The sequence below is a fragment of the Gymnoscopelus microlampas genome, assembly GCF_963454915.1.
Source record: "Gymnoscopelus microlampas genome assembly, chromosome: 6".
Lineage (NCBI taxonomy): Eukaryota > Metazoa > Chordata > Actinopteri > Myctophiformes > Myctophidae > Gymnoscopelus > Gymnoscopelus microlampas.
Window position 1 is genome coordinate 29,435,158 of NC_139943.1, and position 23,794 is coordinate 29,458,951.

Below are 23,794 nucleotides of genomic sequence, written 5' to 3' on the forward strand. Positions count from 1 at the left end.
GACAAAGCCGGATACACCACCGCGTTGTATTCGAACCCCCAGCTTTATCACTGCACCACCCGGTACCTTGACTTACCCAAAACTACTGCCTGTCTGCTGGTCATTTTGGCAGGTAGTCAGCCACTATTCAAATATCCAGTCCTGTTTTTAAAAGTTTTATTTAGCTTGTAAAATGTTTCTGAATCCATCAGTCAGTATGACCGAAAAGTAGGTTTCTTGCACTGTTCTAGGCACTGAGAAGTATACAGGAGGGGATAGGGGGGTGTTATGCTCTTCTTGAACTTCAAATGACAGCTCTGCTCTGCTCAAAGCATCGTTTTTTATATCGCCATCCGTAGGGACCACGGGCGTTTACAACCAGCGTGCAGGTCAGACTTGCGTGTCGTTGACACCGTTTATTTAACAAGCTTCTAACATTGGCTCTCCATCAAGCAGAACATGCCTCCACTGACAATTGAAGTGCAGCAGCTGTCATCGTCGGAGGGGGGGGGGGTTAGGAAGTGTCGAGTCAGGGTCTGGGAGTGGACGGGTTAAAGGGGATGGGATGCACACACAGACAGCTGCATGGCCTGGGGGCTGTCAATGCTGACAGCGGCGGAGCCATGAGACCCTCAATGAGAGGTGTGGGAATCGCACAGACCAAGGCTGTGTGCCCACCAAAGAGCTTCTTCCCGGCTGAAAACGGCAGGTGCTCGCCTAAAAAAACCTGCTTCCAAACGCCCAAGTTGACAATTTTTCAGCTCTGTAAGTATAAGCCTTGCCAAGCCATGTGGCCCATAGGGCAGGAGTCTATCTCCTGTTTCTGTAGCGTAAGGCGGCTTGATGTACATCCCCCAGCCATGATTGTTATAGCCTTTGGTATGACCTGGCCTGGGAATCGACCCCAACCTCCCAATCTCAGGGCAAGCAGATAAAAAAAGCTGACAGTGTACAAATGGAACCAAATGGACCTTTTATGGGTCCATTTGGTTCCATTTGTGCACTGTCAGAGTTGAATTAACACAGATGATTTTACTGTGTAACCGTTCAGATTAAACGGGTTGGATTATCACTTTTAATCCCATGCCATTTTTTGTTTCAAAATCCACGTAATGTTGAGTTTAACATCCTAATCTCAGTTGCTGTTTAAAATATTGGTTTTGCACATGGGAATTAAACTCTGCATCTCGTGACAACTGGTGATATGAGTGTGAAAGTAGATAAAGTCTTAAGTTATGTCACACTGATAGTATTATAAAGACTTTTCTTGGCCTATAGTTTAGACATTAAGGTTATGTATGCATGCAGACTTCCAATGTGTGAGCACTCAGGTAGGAGTTCAGTGTTCTCTTTCTGAATGACAGATTTTGACAGATACATGGGCTGTTGATCGACACATGGGCTAGGAATTGAACCTGTCAACTTTTAGATACAGGCTGATGAGGCCGTCCTGTCAGCCACAGAAACCTCTGGACATTTACACAATAAAAATGTTATACATATTCTTATGTAATATGTTTGTTTCAGTAGCCAAAGTAGATACAGCAGCCATATACTTGTTTCCAAATACAGTAAACATAAAGTAAACAAATCAATCTCATTTATCACGGAAGTATTTTGTACTTTCCATCAAATGACTTTTTTGTGTTATCCTTATAGCTTTAATGTCTTTCTGAGTAATAAAATATTCAAACTTGTATTCAGGCCTTGAAATGCAATAATGTAAAACACAAAATACTCTTAGCAGTAAAGATTATGGTGCATGAGAAGGCTTTGCATTTTTATCCATCTTCATGTTATTTACATGTTTTATTTCTCTAGCTCCTGTAGCTTAGAACAATAGAAATGGTCTACTCAGTTTGACAAATGACAACCGAATTTTTGTCATTTTAAAAGCACAGAGCTATTAGACCTTATTGCTATAGCATTAAAGGAGCACTTCAGCACTGGTGAAGTGACTGCCCAGTCATTGCTGGTGGTATATAGAAATAAACGTGAAAAAAGTACTTCTCATCCACAATGGCTTGTCATTTCTTACAATTGAATGTTCAGCTTACAAATTCAGCTTATTATGAATGATAACTAGGTCTGCAAGAGTTAATCAAACTAGTCAATGTAATCAATTCATTGATGTAAATTTGTATTTTATCAAAACAAATTAAGTATAACTGATAGAATAATTGCCAAGAAAGTAATTGATTGTAGCCCTTATGATTACAATAAAGATATCAGAAAGAATTAAGCACTGGAGCATCTCAGATGATTAATTGCCTTTTTAGTTACAAGGTGCTAATGTTTCAATGCCTTGTGCATCTTCATCAGTCAGAATCATGACTCTAATGAAGATGTACTAGGCATCGAAACGTTAGTCACTGTTCATACTTAGCAGTAAAAAGGCAATTAATCGTATTTCTGTCTGCTGTTGTGCCCCGTTTCTGTGATGCACCAGACCTCTCGTTAACCTCTAGACCTCTCGTTTTGATGGGCGTTGGTACTCCATTTCTTCTCAACAGTGTGTGTGTGTGTGTGTGTGTGTGTGTGTGTGTGTGTGTGTGTGTGTGTGTGTGTGTGTGTGTGTGTGTGTGTGTGTGTGTGTGTGTGTGTGTGTGTGTCTGTAGCTGTACAACGAGGAGGTGCTGGATCTATTTGACTCGACGAGAGATAAGGGGGAGAAATCTCACATCAAGATCCACGAGGATGCCTCTGGAGGCATCTACACTGTGGGTGTGACCACGCGCACCGTGTCCACCGAGGCAGAGGTAGGTGTGAGCATCTACACTGTGTGAGCATCTACACTGTGGGTGTGGCCAAACACACCGTGTTCTCCAAGGCAGAGGTAGGTGTGAGCATCTATTCCACACTATGGGTGTGTGTGTGACCACACGCACTGTGTCCTCCAAGGCAGAGATAGTAGGTGTGTCACGCATCTGTGTGTGTCACTGTGAAAACAAGAATGTACACAAAGAAACACAAAAAGCTGAATGTCCGGGTAGCGAAGGGGGAAAGTACCTGTTGGAAACCTCGGAAAATGTTGTGACTATTACAGGTTGTTCAGCAGGGATCGGAACTGGGAGGTATAGCTTGTTCCTCCTTCTGGGTGAAACTCCTTACTGTCAAGTGAAAAGAAGCGGCTGGTGACTAGTGATGTGTCGTTCATGATCTATTCGTTCAAAAGAACTAGTTCATTTGCCATGAACGTGAACAAGCTCGTTCACTTTCTGAAACTGTTACGTTCACTCGCGACGTAAAAAAACACTCCCGCGATGGTGTTTTACACACATTATAAAACATACATTAACCACTTTAGCCCTATACATAGGCTATTTGAAAATAGCAGATCTACAAGCTCATGACACGTTGTGAGCTTGTTGATCAGCTATTTTCAAATATGTTAGTACTTTTACTTTTGGTACTTTAAGTGTATATTTTGATGCCAATACTTTTGTTCTTTTACTCGAGTACATTTTGAACACTAGAAAATAGCGTTACTGAACGAGAACGTGAACGAATCATTTGAACAAATCATTGCCGTGAACGAAATCGTCCGTTCACTGAAATGAACCTTTTTTCCCACCACTACTGGTGGCTGCATGTGTATCAGAGGACACATGTGTTTGTCTACACCCTACCAAGACCAACAGTAGCGGTTGACAGTGACAGGGACTATGTACATGGGGGGGAATTGGCAAGGACAAAAATTGAGGAAAACAGCTACAACTAAAAAATATAGATACGTATGTGTGTGTGAGTAATTCAGTGAAACATTTCAGGAACAGAATGGACTGATAGTTACATAGATTCAGATTTACAGTACATTATGCTGTAGGTGACGGAGCACCTTGTGTTGACGTTTCAGATGATCCAGTGCCTGAAGCTGGGGGCTCTGTCCCGCACCACAGCCAGCACCCAGATGAATGTGCAGAGCTCTCGCTCCCACGCCATCTTCACCATCCACCTGTGCCAAGTCCGCGTCTGTGCCTCTGACAATGTACGTCTGTCCACCTGTGTGACCTGTCGTTTTGCCACGCTTTGTGGTCGACCGTTATAAAGCTAGGGCTGGGCGACGTGACTTCAAATCACTATCACGATTCAAACCTTTTCCTCGATCACGATTAATGAACGATTATGGGAAAATTGTGAAAATAGCAGATTCAAAACTCACTCGCTGTTTTTGTATGCCAACATTTTACAACGAAGTTGTGTTTATTCTTTGATATGAGAAAAACGTATTTTAAAAAAATCTTGCTTCTTGATTATTCGGTTTTAAGTCGGTCTAAATATCGGTTTCGATGTATTTTTGGTTAACTGCCCAGCCCTAGACAGAGCTATAAATTAATTGAAGTGTTCAGTTATGTAGCATGTACAGTATGGGATGTGTACCCATCCTGTGTGTCTATATACTGTTACTTTTAACTCTTGAGAGTGTGCAAATGGAACCAAATGGACCCTTACGGGACCAGTCTCGGAGTTACAAATGGATAAATGAACAATAAAGATGTTACTGTGTACATTTGTGAAAGTAGGATATTGATTATCTGAGAATATCTCACATAAAAAATATAGGTGATGGAATTGTTTGGTCTATTTAGGGTTAGCACTACCTTTTATACTCTCAGGATTCCAATTTCAAGTTTTCAATATTTGGCTACCAGTCCTTTTCTTGGACTATAGAGTAGGCCAAGGTGTCATATTTCATAAATGGAAGTTATCTCGTTTAATTAATTAATAAGCAAAAGAGAGAATATCTTAGTGTGTGATATATGTGCTGTAAAGGTGCAATTATGTTTAATGCTATGGCTACATCAATGTATTACAGTAGAATGAACAATGTTTAAATGCCTATAAATTACAGTATGCTTCTAAAAGACATTTGCCTTTGTCTTTCCCATACCCAGCAAGACGATGAGACTGTTGAGAAGGTGTCCAACGGAAACTCTGAAATGGACGAGTTTGAGACACTGACGGCTAAGTTCCACTTCGTGGACCTGGCCGGATCCGAGAGGTTGAAGAGGACGGGAGCGACGGGCGAACGAGCCAAAGAAGGCATCTCCATCAACTGTGGACTGGTGAGCTACTCTACTCTCCCTTTCAGCCTGAAGCTGCTTGTAGTCGAACTAACAAGCTCAGTGGTTCTCAAACTTAATTTCAACCAAAGTGCTATACAGATCTAAACAACAAGGCAATAGAATAGACAACCGAGTACAATACAAAACGAAAAGAGGGTAAGGGTGTAGTGTGCCAGGCTCAACTGTACCGGTAATCAAAGGTCAGAGAAAAGAAATCGTTTTTTAATAGAGATTTAAAAATGTCTATGACTGGGCAGCTCTGCTATGGCGTGGCAGGCTGCTCCAGAGCCTGGGGGGGGGCGGCCGCCGCAAACGCTCGTTCACCTCCAGTTTTTAACTTAGTCTTAAGCGCCATTCACACTGAGCACGATAAGTATAACGATAATTATGTGAGCATCCACACTGATGTACGACACCTTCCGTAAACAGTGGCACAAAACACACAATGTAAACACATCTCTTTGTTTACGTCTACCACAATGGTTAAGCCCTTTATACTTTGTCGTACAACGGCAATAGCTGTGAGCTTGTAGATTGCCTATTTCTTCTGTTTTTGACATTTCTGACGTTGTTTACGACAATATCATGACTATAAAATAGGGCTGCCAGGTTGAAAGTAATTCAACCGTGAGTGAAGTGAGTGAAGTAAGATCGACTGAAGTAAGTACAGTGTCAGTGAAGTAAAATCGACTCCTTACACAATCGGGCCATCTAGTGGCTGGCTAATGTACCTGCAATGACAATAGACTAATGGCACGAAAAGGTACACATTGTCAATTTTAGACATTAGAATTTGTTTATCCAATCTGTTTATCAGACTCTCTTGTTCTACGTGAAGTACAGAAAACATTAAAAAGCTTTTTCACATGCTATGTTCAACTCCACCTGACAAGTAAACAGATTCTTTTGTCCAGAATCGGTGAAGTGCTCTGCTATGTTCCTCTGGAGTGAGGGGCTGTCAAATTGACAGTCCCACTGATGACATCATTGGTGGATACGTTTTTGAGCTGTGCCTCTGAGACACAGCAAGTAGACAGAAATGGTACCATCCCATAATCAGCACTAGTGACGACCCAGATACATTATGGAGATTTGGTTTTAACCCATTAAGACCTGAGGCCGATTCCAAACAGTTTTCTGAAAAACTTATGTTGCTATCAGTGGTGCTCAAACCTTTTCATGTCACGAACCCCCAAAATGATATGAATGTGGCTGCCGACTCCATCTCAAAATATTTTGTTCCAGGGACCCCCAGAAGCAAAGATTTGATTTAAAAAAAATCTAAAATGACACAGATGCTTTCCCGGTTTTAATGCGTTAAAACGTCAAAGTGCTCCTTTAGTATGCAATGCCTCAATTTGTGTGTTTTTGCTGAAACCCATTTTCTTTCTCTCCTGCATCATGTGTGTGCAGCTTGCTCTGGGGAATGTAATCAGTGCGTTGGGTGACAGGAGCAAGCGATCCTCCCATGTGCCTTACAGAGATTCCAAACTCACCCGCCTGCTGCAGGACTCTTTGGGTGGAAACAGGTATGTGGACTGAGGTTCCTGCCCGACAGCAACAAAATACTTTTCCCCCCCCTAAGATATTACCCATTTTAGGGGCTGTCACGATTATGACATTTTACTTGACAATTAATTGTCACACAAATAATTTGCGATTGTGTTTTTTGTCATTGAACATGAAAAGAAATATTATATTTCTGTTTTGCTTTTAGGCTTCGTAGACAAACATTTCACAGGACAGATGTTAAAAGTCTCATTTCTTTGTATATTATAGTTATTTGTCATAATTTTAATACTTTCGGTTGTATCGGCTGTGTATCGGCTATTTCCGAAAAAAATATGTAACTTGATACTCCAGCATCCTGTAAGCAGTCTCTAGAGCGATGCCAGTGAAAGTCAATCAGGAAAGACTTAGGTTTTCAATCAATAGGCTTCTAGGAATCCATTTAACTATTTCAGTCTTTCCTAATTCTAGTTTCAGTATAGCAATTTTCAACCATATTTAAAATATTCGCAAAAAGCAGCAGTTAATGTCAAATATGTGTCTCTCTCTCCCGTCTCTTTCTCTGTCTCACTTCTCTTGCTTTCTTCCCGTCAGCCAAACCGTGATGATCGCCTGCATCAGCCCGTCGGACCGCGACTTCATGGAGACGCTGAACACGCTGAAGTACGCGAACCGGGCCAGGAACATCAAGAACAAGGTGGTGGTGAACCAGGACAAAGCCAGCCAGCAGATCAGCGTTCTCAGGACCGAGATTGCACGACTACAGATAGAACTGATGGAGTACAAGACGGTGAGAGAGAGACAGAGAAAGAGGGAGAGAGAGAGATGGAGAAATGGCAGGAGGAATGCTCCGACTTATGTATGTCTGAGTCATTTACAGACCAGATCCGACCTACAAGCTGGCTTGTTGAGAGCTTGTAGGTCGGATCTTGTCGACAAGTCATACATTTATGATGCGTTCACACTGGCAGCGACTGTACACGAGATACAAAGCGATGCAGAATATTTGTCCCTGAGCGATGCCAGTGTTGAAGTGTTGATCAACACACTCGGGGACATCAAGCATGCGTCCGATGAGCAAGAAAAGTATAAATGAAAATATAAAGCCTGGGGTTAAAAAGAACACAGAACTGGTTGACGGAAATTGTTAGTTTCCCACCATTATGAGCAGTAATTGTGTGAAGAGAGAAGTTTAGTGGAAATGGTTTAACAACACTTGGTCGTTTTGGAGCTACAGTTGAAGCCAGCTCAACTTGGATTTGTAGCTTTGTAGCAGCTATGAATGTTGTGTGTCGCTTTGTATCTTCTTGGAGCTGGCTTCCACTGAAAATGAATGGTAGACTGTAGCTTTGTGAAGAATAAAAGGGTCTCCGCACACTCGTAGCTGCCAATGCCAGTACTTTATTAAGGACACAGAGACTTTAAAAACACACCAATGTTTTGTACAGACGGAGCTGCCTTCTTCAGGGGGACTGTAGCTTTGTAGCTAGCAGCATTCAGAGTTGCCATCATTGTCCCTGCAGGGTAAACGCATGGTGGGAGAGGACGGCATGGAGAGCTTCAGTGACATGTTCCATGAGGTCTCCATGCTGCAGACAGAGAACAGCAACCTCAGGGTCCGGGTGAAGGCCATGCAGGAGACCATCGACCACCAGAGAGCCAGACTCACCCAGCTGCTCAGTGACCAGGCCAACCAGGCCCTGGCCAGGGCAGGTACAGTGGGGTGATAGGGGGAAATGGGGGTGTCCAGGGCAGGGGATTATAGTTAACTAGAACAAATGAAATAATGGAAAGTAAGTCCAGTGCAGGTACAGTAGGGTGTGGGAGGGAGGGATGGGATCCAAGGCAGGTAGGACAGCAGGGTGACGGTGGGACAGCATGTCTGCTGTACGTCCTGTAAGTCATACAAATCTTCAATTGTGTTGACATTCCTCATTGTTAATTTAACTGTGAGAAGAGTGTGCAAATGTGACCAAAGGACCTGTAAGGGCCCGAGCTACAAATGGATAGATATCATGAGTATATTACTGTGTAGGCAGGCCTTAAAGGCTTAAATTCCATTATACATCATATATCATACGTCTTGAATTCAGCCTGAGAGTTACAACAAAACCCAGCAGCTGTGTTTTTGTGCTCAAACTTGCAGTTGTGTTCAACCTTGCAGAAACTTGCAGTCCCCCTGTGAAATGAAAATTTGTTCAAATAAGATCAGAGAGAATATGATATGAGAGAAGGTAAAATGAGACTGGAAAAGATTAACTTTATTGATCCGCAAGGTGAAATATTGGGTTAGTGCTGCAGGGGATAATAAAGTGTGGATACAATTATGATGAGAGCCAATGAAAGAAAAATATATCATAAGATCAGATCATAGTCAATTCAAACTTTATTGAATTTAAAACTTTAAAAGTCTAACCCCAAAATGCCTTTATTCATCTCTGGTAGAGATGACATTGGGTCATCACTGCATACATTCATATTCATATTACCTATGCAATTTTAACTATGTTACCACAAAATTGATTGAAATAAACTAAACTAAACTAAACTGTGGATGAGTTGAGATGTGATAGGATAGAATCACATGAACTTTATTGATTTCATACATTTTCTTTTATTTTTTTGCTTTTCCGAAATAAAGAAAAGTTGAATAAATTGTATTGGAGCATATGAGTGTGCAGGTTCTATTCTTTTTTTTCTCCATGATTATTTTGAACCCAGTACCCCAAGAAGTGATGTGCGTATTTCATTATCTTTTGAATAACACGTTTGAAATCTAATCTAATCTTCTAATGAACTCTGATTGCTTCATCCCCCAGGTGAAGGAGGGAATGAGGAGATTGGCAACATGATACAGAGTTACATCAAAGAGATAGAAGAACTCAGGTAAATAACTAAGTACAGTACCTCTCTCTCTCTCTCCGTCTGTCAATCTGTTTAATTTCTATTTGGTGGGGGTAGGGTTGCCACGATCATGACATTTTAGTTGACTATTAATTGTCGTACAAATAATTCTGTTTAACGATTTAATTGTGTTTTGGGCATTGAACATTGGAACTGTTTGTCTTTTAGGCTTTGTAAACACAAATTGCAAAAGGGCAGATATGACAAATGACTCAAATTTACATCGAAATTACGGACAATGACCAGTCCCAATTAAATTCAAAGAAATAAATGTACTATTGCCCAAATAGGCCACGCATCTAAATATTTTATACTTTCTAAAAATCGGAAACAGCTGATCTAGAAGCTCACAGCACGTCGCATCATGATGCGTTGTGAGCTTGTAGATTGGTCATTTCCACAGATTAATTCCTACAGATGAATAGGAACAAGTCTGATGATTACGTAAAATTATTTAACAGTTATTTATTATTGTGATCGGGCGATTATATAATAATTGTGACCCATGTGGCACCTGTTTGTGTCCCCCTTCCCTCTTCCAGGGCCAAGCTCCTGGAGAGCGAGGCCATCAGCGAGAACCTGAGGAAGAACCTTTCCCGTGCCTCCAACCGACAGTCTTTCTACGGAGGGCCAGGCTCGTTCTCCACCATGGCCCCCGAGAAGGAGACCTCGGACATCATCGAACTGGCCAAAAAAGACCTGCTGAAGCTCAAAAAGAGGGAGAAGAAGAAGAAGAAAAGGTACGGTCGTTAGGGTCTGAAGCAACGTTTAATAATTCAATTCAATTCAAAGGGGCTTTACTGGCATGAGAAAACATACATCTGCATTGCCAAAGCAAAGATTAAACCAATCAAACCAAAATCAAGACTAAGAAATGTTTGTACAATTAAAAGGGAATAAAGAGATGTGTAGACAGAGACGTGTCACATTGCATTAGAAATAAACAAATCTTACACAACCAGAAGAATTGTGCATTTGCCGTTAGATGCTATTAGATAATAATAGATAATCTATGGTGAAAAACATGTAGGATAGCCAAGGGGTAAGTTATTGTATTGTAACATTTTATTTGGTAATCTGTTTATACAGCTCTGTTTATGTTAAGTTTGAGCTTCAAAGTGAATGACTATTTTACCATCCTTGCATGGTAATGTTTGCTGCTGGAAATATTTTTGCCTTTTCACACATTTGGTTAGATGGTATGGTGCATATAGACACGGACACTCAGTAGAGGTTCTGTCGATTGTCCTAGCTAAGGTTCAAATACGGTGAGAAGCAGTGTTGTTCCTACAGTATGTAGCTCATGAGCAGAGCCTGACCCCAACTGCGTCTAGGATTGTGACTCCCACTTGGGCCACTTACACTACAAATATACAGTAGTTAGTCGTGGTGCTTTGGTTAAGGCCCCCTTTGGATAAAAGCATCTATCAAATATCGTTGCTGTCGGGCAGAAACCTTGTACCTCCATATTTCAAGCCTTTATTTTTTGGGGGGGTAAATGAATGCTGACGAAGTAGGGCACAAAAAGTTGCAAAACTAGCAGAGCTTGTAGATCTGCTATCCATCAGAACACAGGTTATTTTCCCCCCGAATTTTCTGAAGTAACAGTTTTGGACATACAAGGTTTCCACCCGACCGCGGCCAAATTATCATAGATGCTATGGATTATGTCTGCATTTTACCCTCTGACCTTTCTTCCTTCCATTTCCCCATCCCTCCTTTCCACATCCCTTGTGTACCTTCAACCTCTCCCCCCATGAAGACTCCAGCAGCTGCTGGAAGAGAGACAGATGGAGGAGGGGGAGGTGGGGGAGGTGGAGGTTGAGGAGGAGGTTGAGGTCGCCAGGTTTGTCTTCGCCCCAAAACGCGCCCCCTTGTCTTCACCCAAAAACTTCCCCACATTCCTTTGCTTCTAACCTCCATGTGGAGTTTGTTTTTGTTTTGTTTTGTTTTGACAGGTAGTTGCCACACCTGGAGAAAAACCTGCTACTTTAGCAGCACATAATTTCCTCACCAAAGACTTTAACATTCACTAAGCCTTAATGTTTCCTGTAGATGCTCTGTAGTGGCTACCGAGGTCCCATCAACCACTGACTCATAATCCCCCTTCACACTATTTCCCTAATAATTAGTGCTTTCCTCATGGCCTGTCAAGACAAGCTTGGGACTGGAAAGATGTCCAGCCTGGGAGCACACTCGTCAACATTCCCGATTTTCCATCGAGAAATTCCACAATTCGCATGTTCCCCTCCAGGCATTCTCCTGGGATCGATCTCTTCCCGCTTTTCCCATATTTGGAGCAAACATGTCAGCTTGGACAGACACAAACTCTAAGATCTATGGTTCCTACCCCTGCTGTTTCTAGTTTCAGGTTATACACCAAACGTGATACAAAATAAAATAAAATATGGAAGTATTCCTTTTGAGAGTGGTGGTCACAATTCTGTCTCTTACCACACTCTTACCACTACTGTATGTGTCAAAGTGTAACTAACCAAGACACTTAACCCCTAACTGGTCCCCGGGTGCCGTATTAATATCACCCGGGTCCTAATAATTGATCCTAATAATAATTGGGATGGGTAACTGCAGAGGACAAATTTCATGTAATAGCAAAAGTGCTATGACAGACAATACAGTTTCCCAAATTAAGTATCTGTTACTACTATTGATTTGGCTGATTCACAGCTTTAATTCATGTACAGAAGTCATTTTAATTTCTCAGACAACTCCCCCACTGAAAGCCCAAACTGGATGAAGGAATAAATGGCCAGTGTCTCCGTTTTGGTTGATAGGACGACAGAATAATCCATATTTCCATTGTGGATGTTGGAATCTTTCCAAGTCTGAGTTGTTTTGAGAAGGTCTTTGAAGTTGATCGCATCGACCAAATGTGATATCTTACATTTTTATTTATATGTGTAACTTGACGTGGTATGGTAACTACCTATTTTTCCTTTCCCTGTGTTAATCTTTCTTTTTCCTCGTTTATTCAGCCTGTCTGGATGATGTTGTGCATACCACCACCTAAGGCCTGCTAACTCAAAGGATTGGATAAAGCATTATCCAACAGAACTGAGTTCTCAGATTTCTGTTGTGCTACTTATTCCTGTCATGCTTTTTTGGCTTTGGGTTTTTATGCAGAATCTTATGACATGTTTGAAAAGCATCCCATTTCTGTGTTAAAGGAATACTGTCACTTTTTGGCTGATAAGTTCGACATCAACGGAACTATTTGGGCCACAAGAAGATGTATTGTTTAATCTCTGTGCGTTAACACTTTAGCACTCTTCTATTTTTCTAGCTGGTGGTACAAGCTAGCTTTGCATTAGGGCTGCAACTGTTGATTATCTTCTTAGCGATTCTTCTATCGATTACTGTTTCAATTAATCGAATAATCAAAAAGCAAATTTTTTGAATATTTTAAACCAAAAAATATACATCAACAAATCAATGAGGGTTATTTTATACTTCATCGCATAACGGTGTCATGCAAAAATAGTGAAGACAGCCAGTCTACGAGCTTGTAGACTGGCTGTCGTCACTATTTATGTTTATGAAATTTGTAAAACATTTAACCTATCAATTATTTTTTATAATCGATTATTTCGATTAACTGTTGCACCCCAATTTGCATCATGTCAAAAGTCATAGTGGTGCACTAAACTGAACACAGAGGTAAATGCTAATGCATTTCTTGCACTGCAATGTTCAGCTTATCTCCAAAGTCTACTGTATTCCTTTGACTGCAACAGTGTGAGGCTGTTCTGTATTACACACACATGGATTGCTGTGAGCCACATACAGTGATGGACGTATTCATTGCTCATGTATGAATTATGAAGTCTTTGTACGCTTTTTGTGGTCATGTAACGGTACAGAGTGCCTTTGGAAGTACACTGCACATTGAAGCCCATTGAGATTGCCTTGTATTGAGATTGCCTTGTGTTGTGCTTGCAGAATATGAATGAGCGTCTGTATTGCATTGTAATGTGCACTGCAAGTTGATGGATAATGTTCTTGTTTAACTGTTTCAGTGCTGTCAAAGAGGAGGTCCCTGACAATGACCAGGAGAAGGAGATTATAGAGAGAGCGAGTGAGGAGGCTGAGATGGTAATTCATGTAATCAATTATAAGAAGTAATCCATTTTATTAAAATAATACTTTTTTAGGGGGGAAACAGACTTATATATTTTTCCTTGTCATTATATATATCAGAAACGGGGCTTAAGTGGTTAATGAGTAATTGATTGTCATTCATTGACATGCTCCTCGATTATTATATCAATAGAATAATCACTAAGAAATGTTTTGAATTTTTGTAGATTGTCCTCATAACCACAAGAGCCAGCAGAGTGAACTAAATGGTCAGACATCTATTCACTAGTTTCTTGTGGTTCTAATGTGTGGAAGGCAGTAATGTTGAAGTTGTTGAAGTTGCACTGTGTGTCGCTGCCTTTTAGATCTGTGGTTCTCAAAGTGGGGTTCGGGGACCCCCAGGGGTCCTTGAGGGTGTTCCAGAGGGTCCCCAGCTAAATTAGTTAATATGCTATAAAGATCAGTTTAACCCTATATACATCAGCTATATATAAAAATAAAGAAAATCTTGAACAAATGTGAACAATTTTAAATATTTGAAACACAACACAAATCTCGTTTTGTTGAGAAGTAGTAGTACTATTTAAGATGATTTGTCAATTTATGTGGCAGGAGGTCCAGGAAGGCAGCGACCACGAGGATGCAGATGAGGAAGAAGACGAGGATGAGGAGGAGATGGACGTTGAGGAGAGCTCTGATGATTCTGACTCTGAACAGGATGAGAAAGGTAACAAGTTCCTCCACTCAGCCTTAATGCAATAGGACACTTTGGTTTGGGTTGTGTACTTACCTTGTCATGATGTAACTAGTCCAGTTAGTGACATATATCGCAGTAGTTGACTTGAAATTACTTATCCAAAAATAGCTCCTCATTTACGTCCAATGTACTGTGAAACAACTCTCAAAGACTCTTTTATCACATAAATGAAAGCAAACAAAGCTGATTCTGACTATACATAACATCACAAAGCCCAGAATGAAGAGAAGAAGAAGAAGAATGTAAACTTCCATGTTGATTTAGCCCTTTTCTGTGGAAGAAGAGTTCACACACAACTATAACAAAGACACCGTGGAACGATATAGTTACAGTTATCGTTATAGTTTATAGTGCTTGGCTGTGAACGGCCCTCTAACCCATTTAATCCGGGAACGCATCTGCGTCATTGTAGATTTGAGCTGTAACCATTATTTTATACTTTGCCTATTCAAAAATAGCAGATATACAAGCTCATTGCGCGGCACCGAGTGCCGCGCTATGAGCTTGTAGATCTGCTATTTTTGGGGCGGTGTAGCCGCCCCCTATAAGTGAGTTTTGGACAACGACCAAAAAATCTGTGTACCCCCTAACCCATCCATTGTTAATGCAAATCGATACTTTTTTCATATCAGCCAATCACATTACAGCTAGTGTCATCACCACTAACTGTAATGTGATTGGCTGACTTTGCAAATTCAGGCCTCTGTCCTGGGCATAACTATCCGATGGCACAGGTGGGCCTTCCAGGCACCTGCAAGAAAATTCCCGGAGGCAGGAAGGCAGGCGCCCACCTCCTCGAGGGCCCTGGACTGAGAACCAGGATTTTGGGCCTCGCTGAACCATCGCTACCCCAGGACGAGGCCTCTTCCTGGGGTAGCGATGGGTTCAGCGAGGGCCAAAATCATGGTTCTCCCAAAAAAATCTAAAATGTTTCTAAGTGTCTGCATGGGCTCCAGAAGTGCCCGGGGACCCCCTGGAGGACCCCCGGCCGAAAATCTCAACTTTTTTGAGAACCATGATTTTGGGCCTCGCTGAACCCATCGCTACCCCAGGAAGAGGCCTCTGTCCTGGGCATAACTATCCGATGGCACAGGTGGGCCTTCCAGGCACCTGCAAGAAAATTCCCGGAGGCAGGAAGGCAGGCGCCCACCTCCTCGAGGGCCTTGGACACTTAGAAAATGTTTTGATTTTTTTTTGAGAACCAGGATTTTGGGCCTCGCTGAACCATCGCTACCCCAGGACAAGGCCTCTTCCTGGGGTAGCGATGGGTTCAGCGAGGGCCAAAATCATGGTTCTCCCAAAAAAATCTAAAATGTTTCTAAGTGTCTGCATGGGCTCCAGAGGTCCCCAGGGACGCCCTGGAGGACCCCCGACCAAAAACCTCAACTTTTTTGAGAACCAGGATTTTGGGCCTCGCTGAACCCATCGCTACCCCAGGAAGAGGCCTCTGTCCTGGGCATAACTATCCGATGGCACAGGTGGGCCTTCCAGGCACCTGCAAGAAAATTCCCGGAGGCAGGAAGGCAGGCGCCCACCTCCTCGAGGGCCTTGGACACTTAGAAATATTTTTGATTTTTTTTTTGAGAACCAGGATTTTGGGTCTCACTGAACCATCGCTACCCCAGGACGAGGCCTCTTCCTGGGGTAGCGATGGGTTCAGCGAGGGCCAAAATCATGGTTCTCCAAAAAAAATCTAAAATGTTTCTAAGTTTCTGCATGGGCTCCAGAGGTTCCCGGGGACCCCCTGGGGGACCCCAGGCCGAAAATCTCAACTTTTTTGAGAACCAGGATTTTGGGCCTTGCTGAACTCATCGCTACCCCAGGAAGAGGCCTCTGTCTTGGGCATAACTATCCGATGGCCCAGGTGGGCCTTCCAGGCACCTGCAAGAAAATTCCCGGAGGCAGGAAGGCAGGCGCCCACCTCCTCGAGGGCCCTGGACACTTAGAAAGATTTTTGGGCGGTGTAACCGCCCCCTATATGTGAGGTTGGGACATTGACATTTGCTGCACTGTGATTGGCCACCCATTGTACCCCCCTAACCCTGCACTGTGATTGGCCACCCATTGTACACCCCTAACCCCTACACATTCAATGCAAATCTATATTTTTCTTTAAATGAGCTTCCATCACTGTGATGACCACTTGCTGCACTGTGATTGGCTAGCGAGACACATGACACATGTGCATAGTCCTATACATTTTTATGCACTTAAAAAAAACACATTTATGTTTTTTTTAAGTGAGTCATGGGTCTGTGATGACCACACCACCCACTTCACACTGGGTGTGATTTTTTTTTAATCGTGAACATTTGTGCAAATCTTTGAATATATATATTTTTTGAAACAACATTTTTAACTCAAATCTTTGCTTCTGGAGTTCCCTGGAACAAAATAATGTACAAATGTTTGTTTAAAAAAATATATATTCAAAGATTTGCACACATCTTCACGATAAAAGAAATGTGCAGATCTACAAGCTCGTAGCGCGGCACTGGGAGCTTGTATATCTGCTATTTTTTGAATAGCCAAAGAAATAAAAAAATGACACGGATGCGTTCCCGGATTGAATGGGTTAAATCATGTGCGTTTCATCTCGTCTCCACTTTTAAGAGAACTTCCAGGCAGACCTGGCCAACATCACCTGTGAGATCGCCATCAAGCAGAAGCTGATCGACGAGCTGGAGAACAGCCAGCGGCGTCTCCACACCCTCAAGCAGCAGTACGAGCAGAAGCTCATGATGCTGCAGTGTAAGATCAGAGACACGCAGCTGGAGCGCGACCGTGTGCTGCAGAACATGGGTAAGAACCAGAGGCGGACACAGAGTAAACTCAACCCCTGTTACTTGAGTATTAGACACTTGTTGTGGCGAAATCCTATGTAAAACTAGAGGCCTTTCCAGGCCTCTAAAACCTATGTGTCTTTCTCTAGTTTTACATATTATTTCGCCACCACTACACACCCCTGGTCAAATGTTACTCAACCACGAGTGAAAGTTAGTCATGCACCAGCTGTTATATCGTCGCTGTCGGGCAGAAACCTCCTATCTCCATAGTTTAACTTTTTGTGTTTTTCTCTGTAAATGAATGTCCTACAGTACTTGATCATACTACAGCGTCACACAAAAGTAGCAGAAGTAACAGATCTGCAAGCTCGAAACGCGATGCGAAGCAACGCATTTTGAGCTTGTTGATCTGCCTACATTTTCAAAAAGTAGCACATCTAGATTTTTTAATGACTTAATCTCCCACTTCAGGGGTGTTTCTGGTTATAGTGGAAACGTAAACAAAAAAACATCACAGAACTTCATAGGTTCTGGAAGGTTTGGTTTCAGGTGGTGGAATGTTCAGGGTTACCCATCGCAGTGGAAAAGAGCCATTTGTGTCCCTGTTCCAGGGTCAGTGGAGACCGGCCAGGATGACAAGGCTCGCAAGATCAAGCTGGAATACGAGAAGAAGCTGAGCGTGATGAACAAGGAGATGCAGAAGCTCCAGTCGGCTCAGAAGGAACACGCCCGCCTGCTGAAGAACCAGTCGCAGTACGAGAAGCAGCTGAAGAAGCTCCAGCTGGACGTCACGGAAATGAAGAAAACTAAGGTGGGATGGTTGTGTCATAGCAGTGTACTGTACCGTATTTTCCGCACTATAAGGCGCATCTGAGTATAAGGCGCACCTTCAATAAATGTATTATTTTCATATATAGGGCGCACCGCATTATAAGGCGCATCCGCACTATAAGGCGCACTGACGGTGCGCCCTATAGTGCGGAAACCAAGGGAACCAATATTGATACATATATAAGGCGCATCGGATTATAAGGCGCATCCGCACTATAAGGCGCACTGACGGTGCGCCTTATAGTGCGGAAAATACGGTATATGAAAATGTTGTACAGTTTTGGACCCTCGATTAGTTCAACAAGAAAAAGTGCCCTTGGGGCCGTTTGGCCCCATCCTGCCTAAAAGAACCTCCATACCCACACCCCATACCACAACAATCACCCAGCCCCCCACCCCCATACCACAACAACCCCAACCCTCACCCCACCCATCACCTACCCCATACCGCCATAACCTCCCCACCCCATCACCCACCTCCCCCCACCTAGATACCGCCATAATCTCCCCACCCCCCCAACATTCAACCCCCCCACCTTCATATCGCCATAGCGCCAATTATAGTATTATAAGAATATAAGAAGATAAAGATTAACTGTTACACCCCTACAAGTAACAACATTTTACTGTTCTCCTGAGACGGCGTTGGCTTTGCAGACACCTGTAATAAACTGTAACATCATTGAATGTTTACTATGTTGGGACCAGGTCCGTCTGATGAAGCAAATGAAGGAACAGCAGGAGAAGAACCGCATGAATGAGTCTCGCAGGAACAGAGAGATCGCTACCCTGAAGAAGGACCAACGCAAGCAGGAGGTTAGCAACAAGCCTCTTTTATTAGTTTCTCATTATGTCCCTCCATGACCATCAGTCTTAACTGCTGCATATAGATAAATGCTAGTTATTGTTGGTGTCGGACAGGAACCTTGTATCTCCATGTTTTATCCTCATAAATTAATGTCCTATACTTTGCCGTATAACAGTGTTGCACAAAAGTATGGAAAATATATTGGAAAGTGACAGTAGTTTTGTTGGTATATGTTGGGAGATTTGAAATGAGCAAATCCTAACCAACCCACTCATTAAATGTTTGTATTCACACTGTGACGTTGGCGTGTCTTTAGCACCAGCTGAGGTTACTAGAGGCTCAGAAGAGGCAACAGGAGTTGATTCTGAGGAGAAAGACAGAAGAGGTGAGTCACCATATGACACATCACTACATAATAATGTCTGCAATTTGCAGCTGGTCCTAGATAAGTGTCCTAAGCTTGACACCAGAAATGACCCCCCCCCCCCCCATTGTTTTCTGTACATATACGTTTATTGCTACTAGTGTTGATGATTTCTTGTATATTTGTCTTTAAATGTTTTCATGAATTGAATACATAGGACCACAATGGAAACAATTCCTTAGGGCTTTTTGTGTTATCCTTTTAGCATCATTGTATAATCGTACCCCTGTACTATTTGTATACTGTTAATAAAGTATTCAATCAATCAATCAATGTATGTACTTCCATTTAGACAAGTATACGTATACTCTGAGCTCTCAAACAGTTCAGCAAGTCACTGGCAATGTTACTGGTCTCTTGTTATGCCTGCCAGACATCATAACAATGTCCATTTTTAAAAACCCTTTTTGTCCCTTTTATGTTCTTATTTCTTTAATTGAATTGCTTTTACATTTCTTCTTGTCTGTGCGTGCGTGCATGGGCTTTAGGTGACATCTCTGAGGAGGCAGGCCAGACCCACCTCAGGGAAGGTCGTTAGGAAGTCCAACTTTACGGATTCCCTCCAGGACTCCGCACACAGACCCCCCTCTGGACGCATGTACGCACCTGGAAACACCGCCCCCAATGGTACCAGGTCAGTAAGTGTGTGTGTGTGTCTGTGTGTGCTCACAAACACATATTTGTGCAGATTTATTTAAGTGTGTTCCGACGTATTTTGCACTTGTGTACTGCATGTATCCTGTATGAAACTGACAATGAACGGGCTCATTCAACTGATGACATCATTAACTTCAACTACGTTCGTACCCAGGATGTCGTACAGACGCTCCGCGGGGGTGTACTCCACCCGGGTGGCGAGGGGGAAATGGCAGTCTCTGGAGCGCCGCGTCACTGACGTCATCATGCAGAGGATGACCATCGCCAACATGGAGGCGGACATGAACCGCCTGCTGAAGGTAAACAACATTACGGGTGCAAATAAAACTAAACTAAACAATTTAATCGATAAAACGATAAAATACATAAAAAAAAACTCTTTGACTGCCATGGACGAGCTCATTCGTCCGATGGTACTTTGTCCACAGTGCAATGGACAAGTTAGACGAGTTGGGGATTTTCAGTGGTTTTCCACCAGATGGCACTGTTGGCTATCTTATGAATGATGCTTTCACTGCCAGATGACGTCAGACCCGGAAGTAAAAAAAACGGCTTGTTTACTTCCTGTTTATTTCCTGTGGAAAAATGCCTATATCGCCGTTCCTCTTGCTTTACGGCCAAAACAAGGCACATTGAACTGGCCACAGCTTGGCAATGGATTAGTGCGAGCGGATAAATTAATACAAAAATAAGACTCCCGAGATCCGCATGTGTGTAATGAGGCGATCTTCATGCGGAAAGGGATCACGGAAAATATTCCATGATTTTTTAAAGGTTTGTAAAAACACTCGTTTTCGCTAGCACTGGGTGTTTAGTGTAATAGTGTCACACTATTACACTTTTACTCTGGCAGTTAAAGAGTTAATGCAAAATCAAAGTTTCTATCAGACAAAGATTTGGCGGACTCCCTGTTGAAGACCCTTGCTGTAGACGGTTCCATCCATGATGTTCGCCATGCATGAAGTCTTGTGTCCTGTGCCTATCTTCCTAGCAACGGGAGGAGCTGACCAAGCGCAAAGAGAAGGTTATCAGGAAGCGGGACCGGCTGTCGGCCGCGTCGGGGGAGGGGCCAGAAGCAGAGAAGGCGGCGCTTCACCTAAACGAGGAGATTGACACGCTGACGGCCAACATCGACTACATCAACGACAGCATCGCAGACTGTCAGGCCAACATCATGCAGATGGAGGAACACAAGGTGACATTTAGTTAACCCATTAAGACTTGAGGCCGATTCTACAAGCTGGGGACTCCTGGGGGGTCTCCTGGGGGGTCCCCGAACCCCACTTTGAGAACCACTGCCATACTGAACCCTACCCATTAATTATGGAATATGAATTTCTGCCCAATCACACTCAGTGTTTCCATTGGTGTTATCTAAAGTGATATCGGCTAGGCAGACAATCCTGGAGGTTAAAATGAAGAAAAGCGTTCCTTAGTTTTCTCCACAACCACATCCTTTTTTTCCCCCTTCCCGACAGCAACGATATACCATGTGTATATAGCAGTAAAATACTATAGTTCTACAAGGCAGTTCCATGGAGTAGATATGTGGAAGTGTATGAATATAAGGCATGCTTGTACCAAGCATCCCAAATCAGATCATAAAATTATTTTTTCTGGTATGATGCTGAGTGTTTGCCTAAATTAAAGTGAACTAACTGACACTGAAATCATCTTGTGCGTTTTCAGGAGGAGGGAGACACGGTGGACATCTCCGCTGTGATTGGCTCCTGTACGCTGACAGAATCCCGTTTTCTCCTCGACAATTTCATGTCTATGGCCGTCAACAAGGTACTACTGTATTTTCGGCTTTCTCTCTCTCTCTCTGCTTATTCTTTTATATATTTGTGTTTTTATTTAGAAAAAACAAAGCTGTACTGGCCGTGTGGCCACCAACGCGTTTTTCTTTCCCAGCTGAAAGCGCACAGTTCTCTCATCATAAAGCGACTGAGAGCAGAGTCAAGAGTCAACCATATTTCAAATCTGGACAACCAGCTAAAAATGCCAGAGGCAAAGTACAGAAAAATTATCAGGAAAAAAAACGCCTTTTAGTCCAGGGGCCAATACTGACAAATTGCTACCGCCCAAGGTGACCATTTTATTTAGAATGTTTTGTCTTCCAACATGCCTCTAGTTTATATTTGGCTATGATAGCCCTGCCAATCTTGTAGCTTATTGACCATTACCACTCTCTAAACAAACCTACCTCCATATGAAACCGTGATGTGTGTGTATATCATTTATATATGACCTATAGACAATTCTTTTTGGAAACCTATGGTCTTACAAACCCAGTAGAATCCCACCGTAGGTCCATCGTAGGCAGACCACTTTTGGATAGAATGTCCTCTCCATCATGGGAAGCCTGCAATGGAATAGCCTCCCAGTCACTCTAAAGCCCCACCTTGTGTACTAAAACAATGGTTAAAAATAGCTCAGAAACATGTGACCATTGATACTTTTTAAATCTTAGATAATTCAAATTAGGCTTTAGATATTCTATTGTTTAGGTATTAGACTTTGGTAGTCAAGTCATTTGGGATTTTAGTTGGGTTTAAACTAGGTATGGTGTTCTTAAAATTAGTTTTTAGGCAGTATGTTCTCTCTGTTTTTGTCATGTTGTTGCTGTGGTCTATTTGTATGTGGGACTATGGATGGACATTAGCGTACTGTATATCTAAATCTGGCATATTTACCTATCATGTTTATTGATTGAAATGTGTATTAACCCATTAAGACCTGGAACTGTCATGTTTAGATTTGAGCGAAAAAGCATTATTTTACACTTTGGCTATTCAAAAATAGCAGATATACAAGCTCATAGCGCGGCACCGAGTGCCGCGCTTCGAGCTTGTAGATCTGCTATTTTTGAAAAACCGTGAAAATGTGTGCAAATCTTTGAATATATATATTTTTAAAGCGAACATTTTTAACTGAAATCTTTGCTTCTGGGGGTTTCTGGAACAACATATTTTGATGGGGGTCCGCGGCCAAATACATATAATTTTGGGGGTCCTTGACATGAAAAAGATTGAGCACCACTGATATAGAAACATAGGGTTTTCAGAATACTGTTGAGATTTAGGAGACATGTAGAATCGGCTTCAGGTCTCAATGGGTTGATGTGCACTATCCCGAAAATAAATAAATCAAATATGTAAATAACGGCCGCTTGTGCTCTTTCCTCATGCAGGGCCTTCAGGCAGCTCAGAAGGAATCCCAGGTGAAGGTGATGGAGGGCAGGTTGAAGCAGACGGAGATCACCAGTGCCACGCAGAACCAGCTGCTCTTCCATATGCTGAAGGAGAAGGCTGAGTTCAACCCTGAGCTGGATGCCTTGCTGGGGAACGCTCTGCAAGGTAAACGGTCACCCTGCACCTCCTGGAACTCGCATCACACTGGACATGTAGCTGTGTTTTTCTCTGAGTTGGAGTAGCTAATAAACCAGGCTCAAAAAACCCTTGGCTCTGCCCTGCTCCTGGAAGTGGCCTCCTGGACTTTGTGGGATTCATGATATTGATATTGTAGAGCTGCGTTCCCCAAACATTGGGTTTTGGGACCAGTTTTGTATGGGTTGTGACAAAAATAAATAAAAAAATATAATAATTGTTATTTCAAAACTTTTTCAATAATTAACTAAACTAAACCGAACTAAAATAATAATACTAAAATAATTGAATCCTGAAAAGTAGTAGTTTTGGACATGAGGTTTCCACCCGACAGAGTCGAGATATGATGGAAGACCTTAAGTGGACCACCCAGAAACACCCGTTTACAATACTGAGCAGACAACATAGAACAGAAATTCATGTGACACCTCCTCCATTCATGTCTCACGCTCATCTATCAGGAATTTGACTGATATTAATTAAACGACAGTTGACATGTATCAGAAGTCCCATCCAAGAATTTGGGCTTCCAGAACCAGGGCTGTGTGGCTAGTTTGGTTTAGTGCATGACTGGGCCTATTTAGCT

At 42.5% G+C, this 23,794-nt stretch overlaps 1 protein-coding gene across 4 annotated transcripts in view; it reads left to right on the top strand.

Annotated features, from left to right (window-relative positions):
* Positions 1-23,794, top strand: part of LOC311046641 (kinesin-like protein KIF21A) — a 70,168-nt gene that overhangs the window by 32,391 nt on the left and 13,983 nt on the right. For all 4 annotated transcript variants that reach the window (XM_084059096.1, XM_084059098.1, XM_084059099.1 and 1 more), the window contains exons 4-22: positions 2,598-2,738; positions 3,836-3,967; positions 4,875-5,045; positions 6,459-6,574; positions 7,149-7,344; positions 8,078-8,267; positions 9,374-9,440; positions 10,001-10,198; positions 13,496-13,571; positions 14,169-14,283; positions 16,927-17,115; positions 17,711-17,910; positions 18,639-18,746; positions 19,055-19,123; positions 19,651-19,796; positions 19,974-20,118; positions 20,811-21,014; positions 21,509-21,610; positions 23,013-23,178. In XM_084059096.1, the coding sequence (XP_083915222.1) occupies positions 2,598-2,738; positions 3,836-3,967; positions 4,875-5,045; positions 6,459-6,574; positions 7,149-7,344; positions 8,078-8,267; positions 9,374-9,440; positions 10,001-10,198; positions 13,496-13,571; positions 14,169-14,283; positions 16,927-17,115; positions 17,711-17,910; positions 18,639-18,746; positions 19,055-19,123; positions 19,651-19,796; positions 19,974-20,118; positions 20,811-21,014; positions 21,509-21,610; positions 23,013-23,178 (2,731 nt within the window). The remainder of the gene's footprint in view (positions 1-2,597; positions 2,739-3,835; positions 3,968-4,874; positions 5,046-6,458; positions 6,575-7,148; positions 7,345-8,077; positions 8,268-9,373; positions 9,441-10,000; positions 10,199-13,495; positions 13,572-14,168; positions 14,284-16,926; positions 17,116-17,710; positions 17,911-18,638; positions 18,747-19,054; positions 19,124-19,650; positions 19,797-19,973; positions 20,119-20,810; positions 21,015-21,508; positions 21,611-23,012; positions 23,179-23,794) is intronic.